The sequence below is a fragment of the Carassius auratus genome, chromosome 8 (genome assembly GCF_003368295.1).
Source record: "Carassius auratus strain Wakin chromosome 8, ASM336829v1, whole genome shotgun sequence".
Classification (NCBI taxonomy): Eukaryota; Metazoa; Chordata; class Actinopteri; order Cypriniformes; family Cyprinidae; genus Carassius; species Carassius auratus.
The window spans coordinates 10,724,709-10,750,531 of NC_039250.1; the positions used below are offsets into that span (position 1 = coordinate 10,724,709).

A 25,823-nucleotide genomic window follows, 5' to 3' on the forward strand; every position below is an offset into this window, starting at 1 on the left:
TAGAAGATTTACATCTGGCAGACAGGTTGCTGACATCGTCAAGCTTCGTCTGAGTCTGCGCGTCAGAAACGGAAGTGCTAAAAAACGCTAAAACTGGGCTTCATTTGTCTCAATTGAGTTCCAATGGGGTCGCTGTGTCCATTTCTTTTACTGTCTATGAAAATCTCGCGAGAGGAACCCATAAAAGGAGACGTGTAATAAGCTTTTCAAAATAAGAGTTAAAACGTGCATCGCCCTAATGACACTTAAAATGAAATACAATAGCAAATGAACGATAAATGTACACGTTTAAACTGACTGTAGCAAACACATTTTAATATACAATCAATATCAATTGCAGTTCTAGTCATCACACACTTACTTTCATAATTTGTTTTTAATAAAAGCTATGTTTTACTACAAATACAATTATGGCTGTCAAAAAGACTTCCAACTCAGTAAAGGATAGTTACGTAATTTATTCTGCTGCATACAGTACATTTGCTTCAAAGAAAACTTGTGACATGGTGGTTTTGGATATTCAGAAAGAAATTCAAAAGAATTGTTAAAAGCATGATCTAAATGAGCATACATGAGCTTGGGGTGAAGGTACAATAGTGTAAAAACTAAAATAAAAACCTTTTCAGAAGCGGAGTAGAATTAAGACGTGAAACATGGTTGATTTAGTGGTGGTGAGAGGTTTAACAAAATGGTCTACACTAACTGGTAAACTGCAGTCAGATATGTATTTTCATTTGTTTGCATCATCAGATCATTGGTGCATCAGCATAGTCCACTTATAAAATGCATATAGAAAATCTACAAAGAATAAATTTTTCTTGGCCTCTTTGTTTGCTGCAGAGCTGTAAAAAGTTTTTGACGTTTTGATAAAAATTCTCTTTTTCCCAAAAACACTTGGGGAGGTAACAGGTTTCAACAGAAAAGCTGAATTCAGCCTTACAAGAGGTTGTTATATTTCATGTTGGTTTAAGTTAAGGATTCCTAGCTTTCACACTGTGATGTTAAATAAAAACACAACACTTCATACACACACCCAGCCTTTCACACTCACACACACTCAGACAGACAGACAGTCTCGCACGCATGTCCATTGTCAAGTCACTGGCTTGGCAGTATGTCAAAGTATAATTTCAAGTGAGCCGTGGGAATTTTAAGGATGTAGTGTTTCTCTCTGTCGCCTTCATCCTCACATTACGTCGGCACGTTTGTCCCTCACTTTGTTCCTTAATTTAGTCCGGGCCTTGAATGCAGCAGAGTTAAACAGATGCTGTGAAGAGACAAAGTAAAGTTATATAAATATGCACAGTGTTTATTTGTTTAGCATTTCTTTGGCAGACAGTTTACAAAATCAGTTGAATCTGACTTCACGCTGCAAAATAAGTCTTCCCCTCATGTCAGTGTCACTTTTTGTTATTTATTACATTAATAAGTGAAAGGTTCAAGATTACCTTCTCTGTGCGGGAGATCCTGCTTGCTTTGACAGACGCATCCAGGATGAGAGGAGGTCCAAGTCCAAAAATATCCCTCAACAAAGGATTAAACTATAAAAAAACAGACACAAAAACTTATTAAAACAAACACTACAGAACAGTGGTTCTCAAACATGAGGCCGGAGACTCAAGATGACTTGATATAAATTCTATAAACAGCCCAAAAAAAGCATTAAAATAAGGAATAATAACTAGTAATTCTACAAATGTTCTACAAAAAAAAAAAAAAAAAAGTAAATATATGAGGTAGCATAATTATGAATAAATGTGATTTCTATCACTGGAAATGTCAAGTAAATTAACAGAATTTTAAAATACCACAGGTATTTTATAAAGAGTATACATTTTTCTAGTAATGACAAGATATAAAATGTGTTAGAGTAGAAATTGAGATTAAAAAAATTAATTTTATGATCGGTTTTATTTAGAACCAGAATTTAGAATTTAAATTCTGATTTAATTAAATATAGATACTTTTAGAAATACAGGTGCATCTCAAATTTGAATTTTGTGTTAAAGTTGATTTCAGTAATTCAACTCAAATTGTGAAACTCGTGTATTAAATAAATTCAATGCACACAGATCTATGGTTATTTTAATTGTGATGATTTTGGCTCACATTTAACAAAAACCCATCTCAACAAATTTGAATACTTCATAAAAAAATAGTGAATTGTTGGCCTTCTGGAAAGTATGTTCATTTACTGTACATGTACTCAGTACTTGGTAGGGATTTCTTTTGCTTTAATTACTGCCTCAGTTCAGCGGGGCATGGAGGTGATCAGTTTGTGGCACTGCTGAGGTGGTATAGAAGCCCAGGTTTCTTTGACAGTGGCCTTTAGCTAATCTGCCTTTTTTGGTCTCTTGTTTCTCATCTTCCTCTTGACAATACCCCATCGATTCTCTGTGGGGTTCAGGTATGGGGAGTTTGCTGGCCAGTCAAGCACACCAACACCATGGTCATTTAACCAACTTTTGGTGCTTTTGGCATTTTGGTTTTCAAAAAAAAAAACCACAATGGACCAACACCAGCAGATGACAGTGCTTCCCAAATGCTCATCTCAGACTGTGGAAACTTAACACTGGACTTCAAACAACTTGGCTATGAGCTTCTCCACCCTTCTTGCAGACTCTAGGACATTGGTTTCCAAACGAAATGCAAAACTTGCTCATCTGAAAAGAGGACTTTGGACCACTGGGCAACAGTTCAGTATTTCACTGACGTTGTCTGTGGTTCAGCAAATTCTTTGACACGTCTGTGTGTGGTGGCTCTTGATGCCTTGACCTCAGTCCATTCCTTGTGAAGTTCACTCAAATTCTTGAATCTATTTGGCTTGACAATCCTCATAAGGCTGCAGTTCTCTTGGTTTGTTGTACCCACACTTTTTCCTTCCACTCAACTCTCTGTTAACATGCTTGGATACAGCACTCTGTGAACAGACAGCTTCTTTGGCAATGAATGTTTGTGGCTTACCCTCCTTGTGAACGGGGTCAATGATTGTCTTCTGGACAACTGTCAGATCAGCAGTCAAGTTGATTAGCATGGCACCATATTCTAATTTGTTGAGATTGTGAATTGGTGGGTTTTTGTTAAATGTGACCCAAAATCATCTCAATTAAAAGAACCAAAGACTTAAACTAATTCAGTATGTGTGCACTGAATTTATTTAAAACACAAGTTTCACAATTTGAGTTGAATTACTGAAATAAACTTTGCCATGACATTCTAATTTATAGAGATGCACCTGTATGTTAATTTAAACATGAACAAGCATGTTTAAATTTCTACAGTGCATTACTCATGTATAGATTCATATATTAATTATTTGAATTGTGAATTATAAAAAAAAAAAAATCTCTAGTACTACACAGTGTTATGCCAATGATGAGCTGCAATTGGTCATCCTCACCTGTAGGTGGTGTCTGACTCCAGACTCAAGCACTTCCTTAAAGGCATCATAAATCCTGTGGCGCATCCAGCCATCAATGTAGATGGCCTCAATCCCAAACTGGATCTTCTCCTCTGTGAAATCTTCATTCTGAAAGTAGGAGGGAATGTTTGGTCTGATGTCAGTCAATTTTTAAACCATAATCATCCTTGATCAACTCGGTTTATTAGCCCTGCATGCAAATTTGCCATTAAATATTTGGATGTAACTGACATGTTATTTAAAAACAAAAGGCATGAGTTGTGGGTCTCCTTTCACCTCTATGTAGTGCAGCACCTCCCTGAAGATTGAGCGTTGTTTCCTGCGGTCATTTTTAGCACGATGTTTGTTTCCATCAGTTGCCAAGTTCTTTAGACTGTCACACAATGCATCGCAGTCCTCATACTCAAACTCCTGAAACACCACACACATTACTTACACTGCCATCATCCTGACACTCAAACCTATACAGCATTACACAACACACACCTGATCGATGTCCCGTCCCAGTTCATACAGCAGAGCAATGGTCTCTCCCACAGCAATCCTGAAGTTCACCTCACTGCTTTCTAAACACGCGTGTAGACGTGGCATGTGGCTAAAAGACAGACAAAGAGATAGATCATATTACAGACAAATAAGTCTGTCTATTCAATCGGGGTCTTATCACATGGCTTTTTTCTCACCCTGATCAAAGCATTACATGAAAAATTCTGTATTTTGTAGTGACTCAGAACAGTTCTGGGTGATGTTGTTTATGTATTTATGTCCTCATCAAGAAGGCAGATGCTGAAATTACTGCAAGCCTCACATGCTTCAGTCTATGTAGTAAACAAACCCGCAAGTCTCTGCCATTCATTCATTCACACAGAGAACATGAACATGCGCAGAACATGCAGGATTCATATTTCAACCAACTTTTGTGGCTTAACATTTACAGATACTGGTCCATATGGCAATTTTATTTGATAAATTTTTTATGCTAACTTTGACAAATTCCGTGACTGTCCATGTTAAAATGTAAATTTCATTTTCGTGACTGGATTTTGAGATTCCGTCTGCGTTTTTTGCTTCGTGGAAATCATAGCGCTGTATGCATCAAGAACCGGGTTAAAGAACTTAACTTAAAGAAATCTGGTACCATCGCATTTTCATTTTTTTAGTACTGACTTGGTACCAAGTACCGGGTCTTTTGACAACACTACTATTAAGGTGATAATGCAAGAAAAAAATAAAACGTGAACTAATAACCACAGCTTCACAGAGGAATGTCAAACATTTTGATCATAACAAGACCACATTCAATGCCTAATTACTAAAGGGCAGGTCATATTTACTTTTATTCATTTATCAGACAATCATCCAAAGTGGCTTATAAATGAGGAATACAAAAAGCAATTCATCTTAAGGAAGTAATAACATGAGAGGTGCTAGCAATATAAAGTTATAGTATAAGAGTACAGCTAGAACAAGGAGGGAAATAAGAAATAGTGAGCATAGAAAAAGTAGTGTTTTTTTAAAGATCTTTGTATACTGATGTTTAGCAAGGAGATATGGGTATATTTGTTGGTCCAAACATTTGTTGTGCCCTATTTTTATCACTTATTGTGTTTTTTTTTGGGGGGATTCAAACTTACTGGTTCAGAATGGTGTTGATGCGTGATGCAGGACAAAGGGTGCAGAGCAAAGCCCAAGACTGAAGGGCGGCGCTGTGGAGCGCAGGGATCCCGGCTTTGACAGATGGCAGAGTGCCATCACCCAGGGGATATGCACCCACAAACACACTCTCCAAATGACCAATAGATTTGAGCAGATCCTGAAAAAGACAGAAGGAAAAAGACTTCTCCAAACATGCATATCTATAAATATTCATATGCTTTTAAAAAGATCTGACCATACCTCTGCATCTTCTGAGGCAGACACGTAGCAGCACATACCCAGAGCTCGAGCGCACTGACATAAGGGAAGTAAAAAAATCCCATTTTAAGTGTTAATGGAATCAAACAAATAAAAGTTTATGGATATATTGAGGCATTAACTCACACTCTGTCGAGCTGACAGGCTGGCACAGCTGTCAATCAAAATGGAGCTGAGGATGGGGCGGAGCATCTTAAAGCCCTCCTCGCCTTCAACTCCTCCCCCAAGCTGCACACACAAGAGAGCACACACTGTAGCAGCAGCGGCCTGCTCCTCTCCTCCTCCTGAAGAGAAGAACACTTTATCGAGTCAGTAAACCCAGCAAAGTAAGAGAAACCACAGCCTTGAATTTTCATGTAATGGAAAAAAAAAAATTATATATACACACATTTCAATATAAAGTAACTGGATATAACTCAACATTTACTTTCTGTCCACTGCCAGAAAGTAAATCTCAATTAATCAATTCACTGCAGAAAGTGAAGATAAAAACAAAATGACAGAGTTATGATGGCACTTTCGGCATTTGATGGCGCATATTCTCTCAGAGACGACCAGAGACTAATCTACTGCAACATATGCTGATAACGGTATTAATCTAACGGTTTTCATTTATTCCCTTAATATTTCTAATATAACATATTCATATAATAATATAAAATAAATAATATAAACATTCTGTTAAAAATTTTTTTTAAAGCTGGTGCATGAAAGAATCTTTTTATTGATGACTGAACTGAAGTGTTAATATTTTAAACATAAGCCTATAATTCATTGTATAATAGACTCATTTTAAAATACCTTTTTTAAAAACATTATTTGAGGAGTAATACATATTTATCCTAATCTTTTGTTATCTTCACAGTTAAGTCAGTTATTTGGTAATTATTGCAGGAAAAATAAATTGTAAAAATAACAGGCCTAATAAAAAAAAAATGTAACAGGCCTACGTTAATTCGAAATGCCAAGTATCTTAATATTGCCATCAATTGATGTTTTTAACTATCTCTGGATATTGTTAATACAAGATCATCGTCTTTCGATAAACCCCATGAAGGGGAGGTTATCACTGGGTCTTTCGCAGAACGTGCCCATCCGCTAACATTATGCCACTGGGCATACAGCACATTGTCTGTTACGTCATTTGGGCTGCCTTGTTGATCACGGTGGCACTGAGAACATTATATTTCACACACTTTAAGTTGTTTTATTTTCCAAATGTAATAGGATTTGTACAACCCATCGGATTGTTCAGTTTGTAACTGTTTGTACGGAACCAAAAGCCTCATACCGAACTGTTCAATAAGAATACATGTATCATTACACCCCTTTATATACATATACATATATATATATATATATATATATATATATATATATATATATATATATATATATATATATATATATATATTAGTGCAGAGTAAAAAATTTATTTAAATTACTAATACATTCAAAAAACTACATTCAAAGTGTATTGTGCACTTCTTTTTTCATTTAAAAGTAGACCTACTGCTATATGAAAAAAGTGTAATAACATTTGGTTTGCAAAGGTGCTTTTTACAGCGGTGTTCCTTTTACATAGTAGCACTTAAAATATTTATTAGGCTACAAAATAAATATAATACAAATCTCAACTTATAACATTAATGTTATTAAATTAATTATGAAACAAGCCATTTGTCACTGCCAGGACATTTTTATAGAAAACATTTTATAGTTTGTTATAGAAAAACAAGTTATGCTCAGAGTCCAGAGTCTCGATCATAACATTATAACAGACATCTTCCTATTAGAGGCCTGCATGACTGCGGGACCCATCGCAGTGGGACAACACTTGATGGGAGGGTAGAGACTCATGTGTGAAGGATGTGGGAGAATAATAAGGGTGTGCTCACACTAGGCAATCTTAACCGTGCCAGAGTGTGTTTGACCCCCAAAGCCTGGGTCGTTTGACTAGTTTGATCGCTCCATTTAGCAGTCCCTGGTTTGGCTTGAAGAGGTTGGCAAGAGCGCGGTTCAATTATATATAGATAAGTGAGTGTGAGCGCTAACCTCGCTGGAGTGCAGATCTTCTGGTACTTGCTATATGATTGCGTGAATATTTCTGATCTGTAAAGCAATATATTGTGAGACGTGTGTTACCGCTTCCAATACAACTCAAAATAATAAACCACCAAGTTAACAAAACGATTCACTCCACTGTGTTGAGGAGTGCTTCTCTGCTGTCTTCATGTGCTATCTGAAAACTTCCTATTTCCAACTTATAATGTCATGATTACGAGCTTGTTGCATTATTTTCTGTTAAAAAATAACAGTGGTCTGTGAATGTTGATGCTTAGCCTTAATAATTTGATACGGAGCATCCCTCCTGTGACCCATGATTTGTCTGTATGTGTATTCAGAGAGCAATGGACTGGTACTATTCAGAATAATACAAAACTGCATTAACGTGCGATAAAATAATTATTGGCGCTAATCAATTAATGTGTTAACATGATAATATGTTAACTTGCCCATTATATATATATATATATATATATATATATATATATATATATATATATATATATAGTATTGAATTGACCTGAAACCTGAAAACCAGTCAATAGAGTTGATCAGGTGTTGGTCCACTCTTCTTCAATGGCTGTGAAAAGTTGCTGGATATTGGCAGGAACTGGAACACACTGTTGTATACGCTGATCCAGAGCATCCCAAACATGCTCAATGGGTGACATGCCCGGTGAGTATGCTGGCCATGCAAGACCAGGGATTTTTCAGGTTCCAGGAATTGTGTACAGATCTGTGTAACATGGGGCAGTGCATTATCATGCTGCAACATGAGGTGATGGTTGTGGATGAATGGCACAACAATGAGCCTCAGGATCTCATCACAGTATCTCTCTGCATTCAAAATGCACCTGTGTTCACTGTCCATAACATACGCCTGCCCATACCATAACCCCACCACCACCATGGGCCAACTCAATCCACAACGTTGACATCAAACCGTTCACCCAGACAACGCCATACATGCTGTCAGCCATCTGCCCTGTACAGTGAAAACCGGGATTCATCCATGAAGAGAACACGTCTCCAAAGTGCCATACACCATTGAATTTGAGCATTTGCCCACTCAAGTCAGTTACGATGATGAAATGCAGTCAGGTCGAGACCCCAATGAGGATGACGAGCATGCAGATGAGCTTCCCTGAGACGGTTTCTGACAGTTTGTGCAGAAATTCTTTGGTTATGCAAACCAATTGTTGCAGCAGCTGTCCGGGTGTCTTGTCTCAGACGATCTTGGAGCTGAAGATGCTGGATGTGAAGGTGCTTGGCTGGTTTGGTGTGGTTAAACGTGGTCTGCGGTTGGATCTACTGCCAAATTCTCTGAAACACCTTTGGAGATGGTTTATGGCAGAGAAATGAACATTCAATTCATGGGCAACAGCTCTGGTGGAAATTCCCACAGTCAGCATGCCAATTGCACACTCCCTCAACACTTGCAACATCTGTGGCATTGTGCTGTGTGATAAAACTGCACATTTTAGAGTGGCCTTTTATTGTCGCCAGCCTAAGGCACACCTGTGCAATACTCATGCCGTCTAATCAGCATCTTGATATGCCACACCTGTGAGGTGGATGGATTATCTCGGCTAAGAAGAAGTGCTCACTAACACTGATTTAGACAGATTTGTGAACAATATTTGAGAGAAATCTGCCTTTTGTGTACATAGAAAAAGTCTTTTGGGGGGCAAATACAAAAGTGCTGTGTTATAATTTTGTTCCGTGTAATTATATATATATATATATATATATATATATAACCCAGAATTTTCAGTTTTCAGGGTTCAGTGAAAACAAACACATGTAAGACTGCAAAACCAGTCTCTGAGCCCTTAGTTGTAATGATCTAAAGGGTGTCCCATTTACTTTATTTTGAACTTTGCATGCATGACAAATAAAATGAAGTCTTAATTCCCACCTTTCTTCAAGCTCCTTTCCAGACAGTCACTGATGGTGAAACGTCTCTCTAACAAAAACTCATACAGGACTCTGGAAGAAAACGCCAAGCGGAGACTTTCTAGTGCAGCCAAACGGGTCTTAGCACTGAAAAACACAAAAGATAAGAGTGAAACAGCTGCAAAGCTCATTTAGTTTTCAGTAACTGTGTGCGCTTGCATTGCTCACTGTTGCATGTGAGTGTATTGATACCTTTTGTCCATCAGATTGTCGATGCACTGCTTCAGTTTGTCTTCTGTTTCTTCCTGAGCGGTTTGTTCATCTACCACCTCACCTGCACAGCACAGAGAGTCAGTGTGTGGATGTTTTTTATTTTTTGTACTTGCATGCTATATAAATTTGTGATAAGGTTTGTGTATTTATGAGGTTTATAAAATGTCTGTGTACCTGTGGCTTCCTCTATGACTGATGCACTCTCGCTTGCGCTGCTGTAGTGACTGAGAACCTCCGACGCCAAATCATCATCACTCACACCAGACTCGCCTCTCACCCCATTTCTCCCTAAAACAGTGAGCGAGAGAGACGTTATGAAGAAATAAAACATTAGTTTAATGGTTTAATTAAATAAAGGATGGGAATGATCACAGAGTGATCATATGCATTTTAACTGTCCAGAGTTCATGTACCTGAACCTAAACCCTTTGCTTGTACAAAGCCAGAAGTTTTACTTCAGTGCCCAGAGAAAACAAAAACATATGTAGGATTGAAAGACCAGTCTGTACTCTTAAAAATCTGAAGAGTGTCCCATTGACTTGAACTTCAACTTAAAGTGTGAACAGTCTGACTGCAGAAAAAAAAACAAATGAAAACCTGTTTTACTCTAACATATAACTACACTTCTAAAGCCAGAAACAGAGCTCTGATTTGGGTCAAAGTTCACTGTCTCTCTCAAACACACACACACAGGTCACCTATCATCAGACCTATAGTTTAACATGAAAGTGCCAGTCATAGAAACATGAGGACCTGTAAATATCATGTTTAAAAAAAATTAACAATTTGAATCATTAAAACCAGGAAGACAGATTAAGGTGGAGAAATATCCTCTGAGACTTTATCCTCTCTGCACTGATCCAACTCTACAGAACCAGATCTCTTTAGTGATCAGATTTTTCTTTGAAAGAGCAGTTCATACATGAAAGATTCAATCAAACCTTTTGAAACTATTATGCTTTATTTATTTGTATTTCAAACAGCCTTACTAAATATTGTCTAAAATGATACAAGTTCAATTCAATCATGATTTAACTGGATTAGTCTGTAAGGATGTGACTGATTTGTAAGCTGATCTGCTTAAGACATCTAATACACTGCTGTTTGAGGTTCGTTGGATTGTATTTTTAAATGTCTGCTATTTCACATTTATTTGATCACAAATATAGTACAAACAACAATACACTAAAATATTATTACAACAACTTAAATTGTCAGTTTTCTGTTGTAATTATTTATTCATTTAATATTCCTGTCATGGCAAAGCTGAATTTTCAGCAGTCATTATTTCAGTCTACCGTGTCACATGATCCTCCAGAAATCGTTCTAATATACTAATTTGGTGTTAAAGAAACATTTATTTTTTATTTTCTACATTTTTTAAAAAGCAGTTGCTTAATATTTTTGTGGAAAGCATGACACATTCTTTTTAAATTCTATTTAAAATACATAAGTCACCACTGTTGATTTTGATCAATTTAATGCATCCTTGATAAATAAATAAAAAAAGACTAAAGTTTCAAAACCTTTTCCCAAAGCTTCAATCAACTGGTTCACTTATCTGCAGATTTAAGCTACAATTAATTCAGAATAAAGTCAGAAGACCATTATAGAACTAAAAAGGACTCAAACTAAGAGTTCATCAATATCTCATCAATATGAATGTGCCATCCCAATAGACTTTAAAATGGCAGTAACAATACATGCATCAGCATAACAAGACATATCAGCAGGAATGAGATGAGGATGAGGTCTGGAATGGTCGGGAATTTATGAAAAACAAATCAGAGACAATCCACAGTAGTCTCAGACTTTGTAAAGTCAGATGTGGATAGAAACAGTTAGTCCAGATATTGACTTGAGTTCCAGCACTTTCCAGAAGGTTCATCACTCCACAGACTGGACACATGTGATTCCCAAACAGTAGGGGGGACTTTAGTATTTAAATTCCACCATAAAAAAGGTCACATTACTACTTTTGTTATACATCCCAACATGACTGCTCAAAGAACAATGAAGACAACTTCAGCTGCCTTAGTGAAAAGCTACCTGGCGAGACAATAACAGCCTCTAATCATGACAATGATTAATGATTTCCAATATAAAAGGAGTTAAAAGGAACACATTTATAGTTTGTTACCAATAAAGAGGTAGTTAAACTTTACTGATGGGGCTGTGAATGTACTTTTGACCAAAAAAAAAAAAAAAAAATTAGGAAACACTGATCTAGAAGTCTGCTTTCACAAGAAAGCAGAAGTGACAGATGCTTCTGGGGGCTTTTGGTTCTCAAGTCATGAAAGGCATTAGAAAAATGAGAGATGATGTAAACAAATACACACGAATGGATATTCACATGCAGTTCATTAAACGTTAATGGGGGTGAGAGGCATGAGGACACAATCAAGATCAGGCCACGCTACCTGCACGTGACACGGCTGTCTTTGACAACTGCAGCAGAAGCACTTCCTGTCGAAGTGAGCCTGCTCACAGTGAACAGGAGGAAGAGACAGATTAAATCAGGTCTTGTATCAGATCAATCTGACACTTCAAACATTTAACTGTAGAACAAGGCGAAATGTTACTCATGCACTCTGGACAAGTTGTATCAAATGACTCTTTCAAAAATGCAACCCTGCTAAGAAGACTGGAGTCACGTGCCAATTTGGGTTGATTTGGGCGGGGTCTGAGCCAGTAGGAGGCGCTATCGGTTGTCAAGGGCAACTCCTTCAGAACTTCACAGAGGCGCGGCTAAACATTCCAGGGCTCTTTAATTTTTGCGCATTTATTATTTCGGTGGGACAGAAACGTATCTATGAATATGAAAAAAGAAAAGGAAGTAAAGCAAAGCAATGCAAAAAGATAAGGCGAAAGAAAAGGGACCTTGCAGGAACAAGCTCACACCAAGCGCAAAACAGCGGTGTTTGGAGAAGCTCTCAGGCATCCAAAATATCGACCCATACGAGCCCCCTGCAGCGGAATGGCACAGAGACCTAGACCATTTACCTGCATGCACACTTATGGACATTGTGAATTCTCTTGTTTTTGGTGTAAGTTACAACACAATGCAGGAGTTTAAAAGCCACAAGTCTTTGGAAAGTTACGAGGCTTTCTGCTGTGGCTGGGTGCAGGACTTGGCCATCTACAAGCCTCCAGGTGGTGTAAACAGCATTGTACTGGCCAAGGTATGTTTCTTCACATGCGTTATAGTGTGTTGTAATTACATTACATTTAGCAGACACTTTTTGTACCAAATGACAAAGTCTCTTCGCCAGGTCAGAGACTTGCTCTCCCTGATGCGGTGTCCATTTTGTTAACCTAAAAAACTGTATTCCATTGTTCCTATGTTTTCCATTGGTATCGTGTGAGGTACTGGAGCAGTTTTTAACGCAGCAGTGACTTCAAGACATGGTAAAAAAGTGTGGAAATGCGAGAACCTCGTATACTACCGAGTTAACAACACACGTAAACAATCATGTTTTGCCAGCGAATCCAACATGGCGGAGAGGGTGAAGATCCCGCGAGATACCATGATATCGAGGGGAGGGGCTCTGTACATGACTACAACTCCTCACTTTCAATGTCCACCAGCGCAGCTGTGAAACCACCTGAAACCAGTTACGACCAGCAAACCATTGTATTGATATTAACAAGTTCACAAGTTCATAAAGAAAATAATTCAGAGAATTAACTCTTCAGCACTCACCACAGTCAGTCATAGCACAAAAGAGACCAGTTTTTGACACCTGCATTTACCGGGGGAGTATCATCAAGCCCTAGATCAGGTTTATCTGGCGGTACACATGCAAGAGGAATGTGTGTTGACGCTGCATGTGTGAGAAACTTTTTTCTTTTTTAAATGAAAATCCAGTCTTCGTATTGAAACAATCAAAACCTTTTTTATTTTTATTAGCTCCACCAACCATTGCTCTTAAAACTTCATGCAAATCAAAAGAAAATGGGGGCCTAGGGCTTCCAGATTTTCATTTATATTACTGGGCAGCACAAACAAAAAGTATCATAAGGTGGGTACACTCTCGAGACAATGCAAAATGGACTGATATCGAGAAACAAGCCATTTACCCATTGTCATTAACATCATTGCCCTATATTAATAATATAAAACAGATAAATGGCTGTGTAAAAACATTTGTGATTTATAATATAATGAAAGTCAGGAAATCAAAAAAATTATGCAGTTTGCATTCAAAAATCTCTATTTTGGCACCTTTGTCCTTTACCCTAGGTCTACCATCTTCTATAGGGAACACATTTATAAAGTGGAAAGATCAAGATATCGTCTCTTTTAAGCAAGTTCTTAAAGAGGGCAACCTTAAATATTTTACAGAATTATAAAGTGAATTTGATAGACAAAGATTTTTACAAGTACTTGCAACTTAGACATTTGATAAATTATCTCCTTGTAAAGGGTCATATCTCACTGAAGTCAGTACTGAAGGGAAAAATGTCAGAGATATATGCAATTTTAAGAGATCAAGCTGCATCATCATTAACTTCATTAAAAAGCGTATGGCAAAAAGATCTGGGTTGTAATTTTGATGACGAGCAGTGGGATATTATATACAAACATTTATTTTTTTCATTCTCTAGTAACAAAATAATTGAACAAAATTACAAATTTATACAAAGAATATATTTGACCACAATTCGTCTTGTATATATTTTGAAATATATCAAAAGATATATTTCTGGTGCATCCCCTTTGTGCAATAAATGCAAAACACACAGGGGCACCATCATGCATATTTTTTGGAACTGTGAAAAATTAAATTAGTTTTGGGATTCTGTACATGAGTTCTCTGTGATGACCCTGGGGAAAACATATCACAAGACTCCTTTAACATATCTTTTTGGGGTGGACTTAAATGAAACATTATACTCTGTATTTATAAAAAGGATAGGTCTAATTTCTAAGAAATGTACATTACTGAATTCGAAAAAAGAACAACCACCTACATTTGAATTATTTAAACATATTATAATCGACACACTACACATGGAACATTTGACATACAGCTTAAAAAACAAAATCCACATCTTTTTAGAGACCTGGAATATTTTATTTTATTCATCATCAATGCTTTGACTCACAATATAATTGTTTACCCAATATCAACACAAATTTTTCGATTTCATGTGCTATCACTTTGTTTCATTTTTAATTTGCTAATACAAACTGGACCTGTTGATGTATGTACTACATTTGTATACTCTGATACTGTTTTATGTGCAAAAATTGTATTGTTTTGTTTATGTTGTAAACTGATAAAAAATAATAATAATAATAAAAACTTTTTCTTTTTTAAAAGTTAATCCAGTCTTTGAATTGAGACAAATAGTTGAAAGTTCAATAAATAACTTAACTAATCTTACTGCTCGGTTTTCGCGACTCCGTGCTAAATATACACGAGCTTCACCTGTTATGCTGCAGACTGAATAACCTGACAGTCAATCATTTTGCAGACTGTAACTGGAAGAAAAGGCAAAACTATTGCTTGGCGATATTTTGTCGTGTGGCCATGTTTATATAGTGTGTGACAGCAGGAAGCATTAAACTCACCCTTACCGGAGCTGTTCCCGCCGCGTTTCCCCTTTTTATTTCGTGGCATTATGACAGCCGCTCCAAAACAAGCCCAAAAGAAACAGATTATATAGAACAATAAGCTGTAGACGGTCAACAATTTATCAGCCAAGAAATCCTCTCCAGAGAATCAAAATTATGCGATCTGTGCCGTTTGGCTCAACGCTTTAGGCTCTACCAATGAAAGATGCGCCTGGCACCAAAATTAAAATACTTCAAATTCAGTCTTGGTTTTAGTATTTATTATCTATGGTTGTCCCCAGGTAACCGATATCTAATGCCAGGTTGTGATGGTAAATGTATTTTGAAATGTTTGGGACGGAGTATCGTGCACGTTGCTTCTCCAGGTTCCACCATCTTCCCATCGGTGACGGCTTGCACACCCGACATGCTCCTCCTCTACGGCTCACACCGCAGCAGAGAATTGTGGGTAATGTAGTTCGCTGTATGATTCCGTCTGAGGGCCTTTGTGAGAGAAGTAAAATTGAGAACTACAACTCCCACAATGATCAGCAATTCAGAAATGTTTGGATTGCAGACTGCAAACAAAAGTTACAGCTTTATAAACTTTCTGTATTTAAACACTATGGATGCTAAACAGAACTGTAATTATACCGCGACTTTTATGGTTTTATGTTGCTAGTATTTCTCATTGAGCGAGACGGTGTGATACACGTGGTCGTCAGGTTTATCAACACCGGTCATAAAACCCATTCACTCTTTAACATGTTAATTATTCACTATAACAATACTTATTTTACTATTTATCAACTAATTACTACTCACCATAAAACGTTACACGCAAACTGTAACGCTTATTAAAAATAGAGAAATTAACTCTCTGCAAATATAATCAAAATCTAAGACGTTATATTTGGCTTAAAGACTATTTAAAATTATAGCCCACAGTACAAACGAAAACCATACCAAATTGTTGACTGCTAATGTAAAAGAGTATATACGTTAAACGTCTAATTTTGGGAAACAACCAATCAAATAAAAGTTGATAAAAATTTATATAGAATAAATTTTATTATTTAATCACATCCCAAAAATAAACATAAATGGAAATGTTCTTTTGGACAGAAAGACTTCACAGTGATTTGGTCTAAAGTTAATGACATTAGTAATACTACACCATGACAATCTGCTCCAGAGAAATTAAGCACTTTTCTAATATAGTTTTTATCATTCAGATTAGCTTTGTTAATTATTTTATCATCGTACATCATGAAGTTATGGCACTGAAACATCGGCATAAAATGAACCAGATATATGGCAAACTTATTAAAGGAATCCTAGTCAGTAATCTTTAGAGCAGATGTCACCTTCCCACACCCAAACTAACTTTTTAAGTGCTCTATGTTAGACATACACACACACAGAGAGAAACAGCAAGTGGTCTTTTCCCACATCGTGAAAGTCCACTTGATTTGGATTTCTAGTTAAGTGGCCAAAATGTTGTGCAATTATAACAGAATGTCCTGGAATGTAATTTAAATGGAAGTGAATTATTGTTGTGTTTAAAGTTTGCATTTGTGTTTACATTATGGAATGCTCAACATTGACATCTCTCTCAGGCTTTACATAATCTCTAATGTTGGTCTCCATTCCAGCGGGAATCAAGTGGCAGTATCCTCCACTGCTAAATAATTCGAGACAGATCTACCGCAGACCCTCTCATAAACACAGATGATTTTATGATCAGTAGATCTACTGGCCCATGTAGTACTTGGTGGGCACAAATGGCATCTTGCTGACCACTGCTGGCACTGCTTTCTTCCTCACTTCCACCTGAATTGATGTGCCCACTTTACTGAAGCCAGCTTCCACGTAGCCCATGGCAACATTTTGTTTGAGGCAGGGGGAGGGGCACCCACTGGTGACCTCACCTAAAATAAAGTGGGTGCAAGAGAGTCTGGAATGACATGAGGGTGAATGATATTTTTTTCATTATTCTGTTACACACAAATGCATTTGTTACCTATAACCCTGCCGTCGGATGACAGGATTGGTGTGTGCTGTCTGACAGGTGGTCCAGTGGAGATCAGTCCCACTCTTTTTCTCTGTGTCTTTGCCTTTATTTGTGGAACAATGACATCAGCACCAGGGAAATCTCGTGCCTGTCGACGACGCTTACCTTAACATACAAAAATACATTAGCATTCAATATACATGCATGGGAAGTGAAAATAAGTCTTGGCGCACCTATGGTCCAAACAAGACTTGCTTCCACAGGTGTGGTAGTCTCATCGATGTCATTGCCATAGAGACAAAGTCCCGCCTCCAGCCTCAGACTGTCTCTGGCACCGAGTCCAGCGAGTCTCACCTCACTATCAGCTAACAACTTTTCAGTCAGCGAGACAACATCTCCACTTGGTACTGAAATCTGAATAAATCATATGTAAATACAGAAGCATAAATGTTACAGACATGCCAAAACACACACACACACACACTTAGCTATCTATATGGGGACATTAAATAGACTTCCATAGCTTTTAAATACAGACTGTTATACACTTTTTAAACTAAACTCACCCCTACCCCTCACAGAAAACTTTCTTGCATTTTTACAATATATATATATATTGTTTACTACAAAATTTAACACCAGTTTTATAAATAAGTACGTCCCCAAATGGAGATTTGGGGGCTTAAGAAACATCTACTTTTATTATCATTGAAAATAGTATAGCTGTTTAATATTTTTGTGGAAACCATGATATATTTGTTTTCTTTGATGAATAGAAACATTAAACAAACAGCATTTATTTGAAATAGAAACATTATAATGTCTTTCTTTACTCACGCTTTTGTCCAATTGAGTGCATCCTTGCTGAATAACAGTATTCATAAAAAATGTTTTAGTATAGTAACTTGTCACAAAGTCAGATGGAGATCACCCACCTCAACTCCATCCTCCCCTGTATATCCGCAACGTGTAACCCTGCAGCCCTTGATGCCAAACACAGGGGTCAAAACACTGGTCATAAAGGTCAGCTTCCTGAGGTCATCACCCACACCTTTCTGCAGAACCTGGGCCATTGATGGGCCTGCATACAACATGAATATACATATAATCAATGCCAAAATCAAATGCCCCCAAAAAAATTTACATAATGCATTTAAGTAACAAACACACACCAATGTATTCTAAAAAATATGCAGCAGGAATGTGGGCAGTATAACCACGCGAATATACCACAGACCCATGACTTACCCTGCAGAGCAATAAGGCTTTCTTCCATGAACTCTAAATCTACATCATGACCTGCTGCTTTAAACTCCTGCAGTCTGGCCTACAAACATACAAACATTTGAGCAAACACATGTGGAGGCAAATAAATATATACTAATTCAAATTATAAACAGACTGACTGCATAAAAAAATAAATAGATTTTCAAAGAATGGACCCTTTTCACAAGACTGTGATGATGCGTTTCAATGGTCATCAGCATCATAGATCCTCAAAAGTGTTTTATATTTAGATTTTTTTTTAAAGTATGTGCATTTAAACACTATACTTTTCATTACATCACCTTTGCATCAAAATATATTTTAAAAAAAACTAGTTAACACTAATGTGAGGGTGTTTCTAATGCAGCATCTTTTTCTTCCAAGTATAGGTCTCTGCAGGAAAGTAATGGGAGTTACCCGATCAGGGTGTTTTTACACCATGATACCTGATTGGTTGACATCATAGTGACGTTAGGTTTAGGGGTGGGGTTGGGTAAGGGGGATCATTTAGATTGCATGATTTAGAAACACCCAGCAGTTTGAAAACACCCACAAGGTGATAAACGCCCACTTTTGCTCTGCGGAGACCTAAGTCTCTTTTCTTTTGCTATTTGAGCAAATGGGAATACAAAATATGTTTGTGGTACTCTCCTATTCACTGCTCTCGAAGCTAACAACTATGAAGACTTCCACCGCTTAGAAACCCGGAAATATGAAATAGGACTACAGTATTTAAAAAAATAAAATAAAATAAAAATAAAAAAGGAATTTCCGTCGTCCCCTTGTGGTGTTTAAAGGGGTTCATATTTTCACAGTCATTATACAAAATTTTTTGAATGGCTGATCAGTCAGAATCGAGTTAATGAATAGGTTTAATGATCATTAACTGTCACTGGCCTGCATATGAGCAGAGTCTTTGTCTGCACAGCCAGCATTGGAGACAACATACAGGTAACCCCCATCTGTCTTGGTCACAATCAGATCATCCATGATGCCTCCTTTAGAGTTTGTGAAGAGGGAGAGCGTCCCCTAGAAAAATAAACGTTATTTTTGATGTTTTTTTCTACTAGTTTTGACAGTTATTAGAACTCTCTCTGTGTGGGTGTGTCTTACCTGGTTGTCTTTTAGTTCAGCGATGTCTCCAACAATAAGAGACTCTATAAACTTCACTCTGTCTCTGCCATAGACTTTAGTCTATGAGAAGAAAACAGCAAATATTCACTAGACATACTTACCATACTGCCAAATAATGAACAGCCAATGTTGTATGTCAAATATGGCATTTTAAGCAGGTGTTTTACTTAATTTTTAAAACACGTATTGGGTCAAAACAAACCATATGAAATAATGGACAACAATGTCTACACACTGACCTGCAGCATGTGACTGACGTCGAAGATGGAGCAGTGCTGGCGTGTGTGCATGTGTGAGTTAATGTGACTGTCTTTGTACTGCACAGGCATACTCCATCCTGCAAACTCCACCATCTTACCACCCTGAGCCCTGTGGAAGTCATACAGCGGGGTCTTCTTGAGCGCCACCTAGATAGAGAGAAAAATCAATTCAAATAAAACCTGTTGGATAAAGTTCGTACCTGTGTAATACAGGCAATAACATAGCTAATGATAATAAAACATTTTAATAACACAGTATAGTACAAATGTATAGTTTTGTATTTTTTTATTTTATAGTATCTTATATGTTGTTCAGAATCATTGGGGGTTTAAAGATTAGATTCTGCAATAAATAAGTGTGTGTCCTAACTTAAGGCACTGTGACCTTTGACTGGCTCCTCCCTATGAGTCCGCCCACATTTATCTCACATTAGGCCACATTAGCTATTTTACAGTTTAGAAACCAGTCCAAAGTCAACTAAGTACTCTGAACGGAAGTCTAGAACACTGATCTGATCCACTGAGAGAGTGTGTTTGAGACTTTATCTTTATTACACCAGGGGCCTGTACCATGATGGTCGCTGAACAAATTCAGAGTTAGAGGTTTAGTTTTGAGTTGATAAAACCAAACCTCTCCAATCCGGCTTTGTTAGTACCATGATGCTGTTCATCAACTTTCTTTGTCAATTCAGGCTTTGATCCTGAGTTTGTGGAGCGCATGCACATGAATGTGTGACATCACTGGCGAACAGCCAATCACGAGCTTTGCAACACAAAGCAAGTTTGATTTACTTCTCGTGAGAGACCCAGCGAGATTCAAAACTAAAGGTTAAAGGTTTTGCTAAAGGTTAAGAGATTGAAGAATATGACAAATTTAAATGTCATATGAAAAATGAAGGAGGACTAATAAAATAAATGATCTTGCTCCATCAGTGTAGTCACAAGTGGAACTTGTTAACTTAGTTTATACATTTGAAAATATATAGTGATAGAGACTTGAACATGTAAATTCAGATTTGTAATTTTTAAAATTAAAAAGTGCAATCTTTTGATACTACAGCTTATTTATATTACATGACCTGTATACATTAATATTTATTTAAAAATAATTTATAATAACTGTTAAACTAAAATTGCTTGTGTGTAATAGATAAATAATAATATGAATCACTATAATTATATAAATCATAAAATGACTCAGTTATTATCATTAATTTGTTTTTTTTTTTCTTTTCTTTTTTTTGCATTAGTGACCTTTAATTTGGAGCAAGATAAACTGGAGTTTCTTTGTGTCAGACATGTGTCACTTCTCTCACATCTGATTGGTTCACCTTCAGTTTGAGATCTTGAATCCAGAACATAACCTGCCCTGGAGCAGGTTAGCCATGCAGCGTAAGATACCATGGCAACGAACACCGATTAAAGCCGAGCTACTTTCATAGTACCTAAAACCCAGGGTTGGCGGAAACTAAGATGAAACATAGCTGGCCAGCTTCATAGACTGGTGTGTTTAGAAAGTCAGTGTCTTGTGACTACCAGCGATTGAGTCTAATTATGTTAGCACTATCATTGACATTATTATGCTTTTAATTTATTTTATTTTTTTCATATTAGGTGAGAGATTACATGGAATCTGTCAATCAGTTTTAATTTGTCACACCACAGGACCATTGAAAATTAACTAACAAAGAAAAAGTCAGAAGTTGCCAAACCTAATTGACCAATTTACTCATTATTTGCGCGACTCGGGTGTTGTCTGCGTTTGATGACGTTACAGGGTGTTTCAAATGAACAAGTGAACTGTTACACAAGTGTTTAGGAAGCACTGAACACCTAGTATGAACAATATGAAGCGGACCGCTGCTTGTGTGTTTCAGTGCTTCACACACAGTCAAAGCCCCGAGGACTCTGTACGGATGGACGCTCTCTAGCGCAGCAGATGCCCGTGTTTGTCCTGCATGAACGACACCCTGAACCACAACAGAGCACTAGAAATCACAATCATATCAGTAGTCAAGACATTATACTGAAATGCACTAAGTAAAAAGTTTACTTTTACTTTTTTTAATTATCTTTAGCTTTTTGTCACGGTTTTGCAAAGACGGTTTATTTCAAGTTGTTTAACATTTGCACAGCTTATGATGTTTTAATGATCCCAGTTCCCTACATACCTCTGTGGAAGCTTGCCTATCCTGCCGCCCCGTTGCCCTCAGACCAACAGTCCGCGTGGTTTCTCTTGGAAGTCGGCTACAGAGTCCGTTTGCAAAAGCCCGAGCAAACATTTTGCCTTTCGATCAGTTTCACAACAGTTGTTATATAAAAATAAAAAAGCCCAGGGCAGGCACTTACAGCTCGGATGGACTCGACTCTCACTATCGTAATTCTGCTTTCCCTGCAAAACAAGGAGAGTAAATTCAAGGAATCCTGGGAAATGTAGTTGAAATTCCTTACGTGCACATGCTTTTGAGCAGCTCTGCAGCCAAATTACTCTTTCGATAAACGATGACTCATACGCAGTTTCCTTTTAGAATTGCATCATAAAAAATATAATTATGCGTTTTGCTAGGAATAGGCTATAACAATTATTTTAGTACTTTTGAGGAACAAATATTTGGGTATACATTTTTTTTTGTTTATACATTTGGCAGATGCTTTTGTCCAAATAAGTGACTTACATTAGCAATACATTTAGATTTTTTTTAAATGTGTATTTTTAATGCAGTGTGATTAATTAAAGCTTACTGCCTCCAGTAGTCTGCTTACAAATGATATATTTCAACAAAGAGCCGATAAGAACAAAAAGTTGTGTTCACATTTTAATATATCTACCAATACTTGGGCCTTATGTTATAAAGCACTAACAAAAAAAAAACAACAATAGTTTGAAAACAATAGTTTGAAAACAATATTTTGCAAACAATATTTTGAATTATTTCATAGAAAAAACTAAGCGCACATCAAAAATCTTTAACTTGTTATTTAATATAACATGTATCAGGTCAGCATAGCCTACACTAATTAAATTTTTATAAACATACAGTAAAACTTTGTTCATTTTTCTTTGTGATTCGTCAAGATACTAACTTTGAAATATCCTTCATTTGCTGGAGAATCGGATTTCAGTTTTAAAGGTGCAGTTAGAAGCTACGGTTTTATTCGCAAAAACAACAAAGTTACGAAATGCACACTGTAGAGCAATCTGTCCATTTAGGGCTAAGCTATGGCGGTGACTTCCATGAAAGGGACCCGCGGTGTAAAATTGCTCAATCTAAGGTAGGCTAATAAAAACATAAATTCTCATTAAGTAAGGTCTTTATACGCCTCTGAAAACATAGTTATGTATATTATATTACATTTCTGTAAACCGATCGTTTTAAATATTACACATTGCACCTTTAATCCACCAAAAAAAGCAACCAATTCATAGGAGTCATTCGTTCAGGAATCTGAATCTGAAAAAGAACCTGTTCCCAGTTCCCAACGCTAGCTACAGTTTACAAAACACATTCGCTTAGTTTGTAAGAAAAAAATGCACATTTTATGTCTTACTTTTTATATTACCCTAAGACAAGTTAAAAAATAATGGATATAAGAACACATTCCTTCTATTGAGCTGCATATTAAGCAAATATAAAGGTTTGCCTTTATCGCAATATAAACATAAACTGCATGTAGCCTAACGTTAGCTGAATGATTGTTTGGCCCCTAATCTATAAATAACAGTCCTTCTCGTCTATAAGGCAGTAGCTATTCTGGGTCTGGGGATTTTGAGCTGTTTTGTGGGAGAGGTGCCAGGCGGACGAGACGGACACAGATCGCTTCAGACCGTGAGAGAAGACCATTCAAATCACAGCGGGTTCACTGCGTTTTCTCTGGTGATTGTCAACAACACAACGACGCAAAGACGTCTACTAGCGTTAGATGAAAACACAATCTGAGGGTAAGTTACCTATACTACATGGGAACAGGCATCAACATTTAACTAATGAAATCATTTTCAGTTAAGTTAGTGTGTATTTGGGTTATAGTTGAGACTTCAAACAGTTCATATGATTTTACCTCAATCTGTTCAGCCAAAATTGGGACTTATCACATGGTTTCTGTGTTTTCCTTTTTTAAATGGGATGAGATGTTTGATCCATGAAGTGCACTGTTTACTGTCTTCATCTGAGACATGTAAGGGGCTACAAAGTGTTTTTGGTGGTGAACAGAACCAACTAAACAAACAAATGTCCATGTTTATTTAATATCAAACATTGGACATTTAACAAAACTGCTGTTTCCAGCCTTCAACTGGTTTTCATTCATGCTTCAAACTTGGCAAAATGCTTGAGATAAATATAGCTGTTGAAAAGCAACAGCAATATAGACTCACACTTATTATGCAACATATTTAACATGAAGCTGTGCTTTAACTGTAAAATGCAATGGTTTTGCCCTTTATAGCATCCAGTTATTAAGGGGATGGAGATGGGAATAATTAATCACGTATCAAAATGTCTTTTGCTCTTTTTTTTTTTTTAACCATGGACCACTTTTTATAAACAATTTTTAAGCCTAAATTCTCTGGTCTCTATTCATTGCAATTGCATGGAAAAGTGAGATGTGTATTTCTGTGATATTTTGTATTGGAAGATAGGGTTAAAAAAAACTTTGACAAGTAAATATAGGTAAAAAATGATGAGTAAATATCATCAAATTTGATATATTTTTATTTGTTATTTTTGAAGCTTTGACTCTGGTTTGCTTTCTCTGTCTGTTTGTCAGTGGAGGGAGTGATCATGAAGTCCACTCCTTCTCCCCCTCCAGTGTTTGTTCGTGTCAGCGAGCGTGACCTGACAGAGATTGAGCTCCATTCCGTCGACTCCATCAATGACCTGCACCGCACACACTCTGAACAGCACAGCAAAGGTATTTCATCATGTCAGAGACTATATGTATGTAAGTATGTTTAAAACTCATTGGTTTCTTTAGCACTCAAACCCACTTCTCACAGCAGGTGTTCAGCCACCCCGTCCACCTCCTCCTACCTCCAATGGGAATCTTCAGATGCAAGATCGAGGAGATGTCTATCAAACAGGTCCAGTGAGAAGGCCCAGTGTGAGCAGACTGAATGACATGTGCACCTCCACTAGGCGGCACTATTTTTTGGCATGTGCAGCCATTATTGCATTCCTCATTACTCTCATTCTTATCTTCAGTTTTTTAGGTGAGTTCCAAAAAGACCATCTGTTTGCTAAAGCTGAAATTATCAAAGTAATGTTTTAAAGCTAAACTGAAAGAAATGTTTTGGCTTCAATACAAGTCAAGGTCCATGGACTACTTTTGTGGCATAATCTTGATTTCAATGTTTGTGCCTTCTCTTGCAAATATATCACATTCCCAGATGTTCTTTTGCAAAGCAGTCCCCCAACAAAATTTAGTGTTAATTTGGAGTTCCCTTGCAAAAGTGTCCTGTCGAGAAACTTTGCATGCTTCTCACAAAAGTAACAGAGGGTCCTCCGTAAAGTTGTCTAAATCGTAGATTTTGAAGCTTGAATACATTTACATGGATTTCTGTGCCTTACTTTAACTGCAGTTCTTGTTGACGTTATCATTCTACTTGCTGTGGTAATCATCATTAGTCCACTGATGCTGTCAACTGAGCTTTTCTAACATATTGATTCCAAAACATTCATTTGGAGGGTCTGCTAAATTGTTTTTATCAAATAACGTGTTTTCTGTTATTAAACCTCCAGTCCAGCAGAGCAGTGCTCTCAACACACTTTTGGAGATGGTGAAACAAAAAAAGGAAACAGCTGAAGAAATCTCCAAACTCTTACAAGAGCTGCAAAAGCTGCACATCAACCTGACAGAGCATTGACAATAACACAGACCCACAGGAGAAACATTACTGCACTGTGACAACACTGAGAGAAAAGATTACTTCACAGCAACTTGTGATTCTATGTCTTAAAGGCTTCTATTGCGTCAGTGGAATCTAATATCTTGCTCAAAAACATTCACGGTTCAACTGGA

The 25,823-nt window shown here is 37.0% G+C and overlaps 2 protein-coding genes across 5 annotated transcripts; both read right to left on the bottom strand.

Annotated features, from left to right (window-relative positions):
• Positions 1–443: 443 nt before the first annotated feature.
• ifrd2 (interferon-related developmental regulator 2) lies at positions 444–15,583 on the bottom strand. Of its 4 annotated transcripts, XM_026270808.1 has the most exons (14): positions 15,150–15,583; positions 11,992–12,051; positions 9,746–9,859; positions 9,551–9,632; positions 9,321–9,445; positions 7,391–7,447; positions 5,462–5,619; positions 5,318–5,371; positions 5,056–5,234; positions 3,908–4,016; positions 3,698–3,832; positions 3,401–3,529; positions 1,449–1,541; positions 444–1,267 (listed from the first exon to the last, which is right to left on the bottom strand). In XM_026270808.1, the coding sequence occupies exons 1-14, from the start codon at positions 15,196–15,198 to the stop codon at positions 1,187–1,189; spliced, it is 1,425 nt and encodes a 474-aa protein (XP_026126593.1). In that variant the 5' UTR covers positions 15,199–15,583; the 3' UTR covers positions 444–1,186. The 4 variants fall into 4 exon arrangements, with proteins under 4 accessions (XP_026126593.1, XP_026126595.1, XP_026126594.1 ...); XM_026270810.1 differs by lacking the exon at positions 11,992–12,051 and having other exon boundaries at positions 15,150–15,580; XM_026270809.1 differs by lacking the exon at positions 7,391–7,447 and having other exon boundaries at positions 15,150–15,578.
• Positions 15,584–16,173: 590 nt separating this feature from the next.
• On the bottom strand, positions 16,174–22,263 carry amt (aminomethyltransferase). Its single transcript, XM_026270821.1, has 9 exons — positions 21,977–22,263; positions 19,785–19,952; positions 19,525–19,605; positions 19,309–19,440; positions 18,394–18,472; positions 18,081–18,226; positions 17,379–17,559; positions 17,155–17,310; positions 16,174–17,062 (listed from the first exon to the last, which is right to left on the bottom strand). Exons 1-9 carry the CDS (start codon positions 22,085–22,087, stop codon positions 16,884–16,886), a joined length of 1,233 nt encoding a protein of 410 aa, XP_026126606.1. The 5' UTR covers positions 22,088–22,263; the 3' UTR covers positions 16,174–16,883.
• Positions 22,264–25,823: the final 3,560 nt, after the last annotated feature.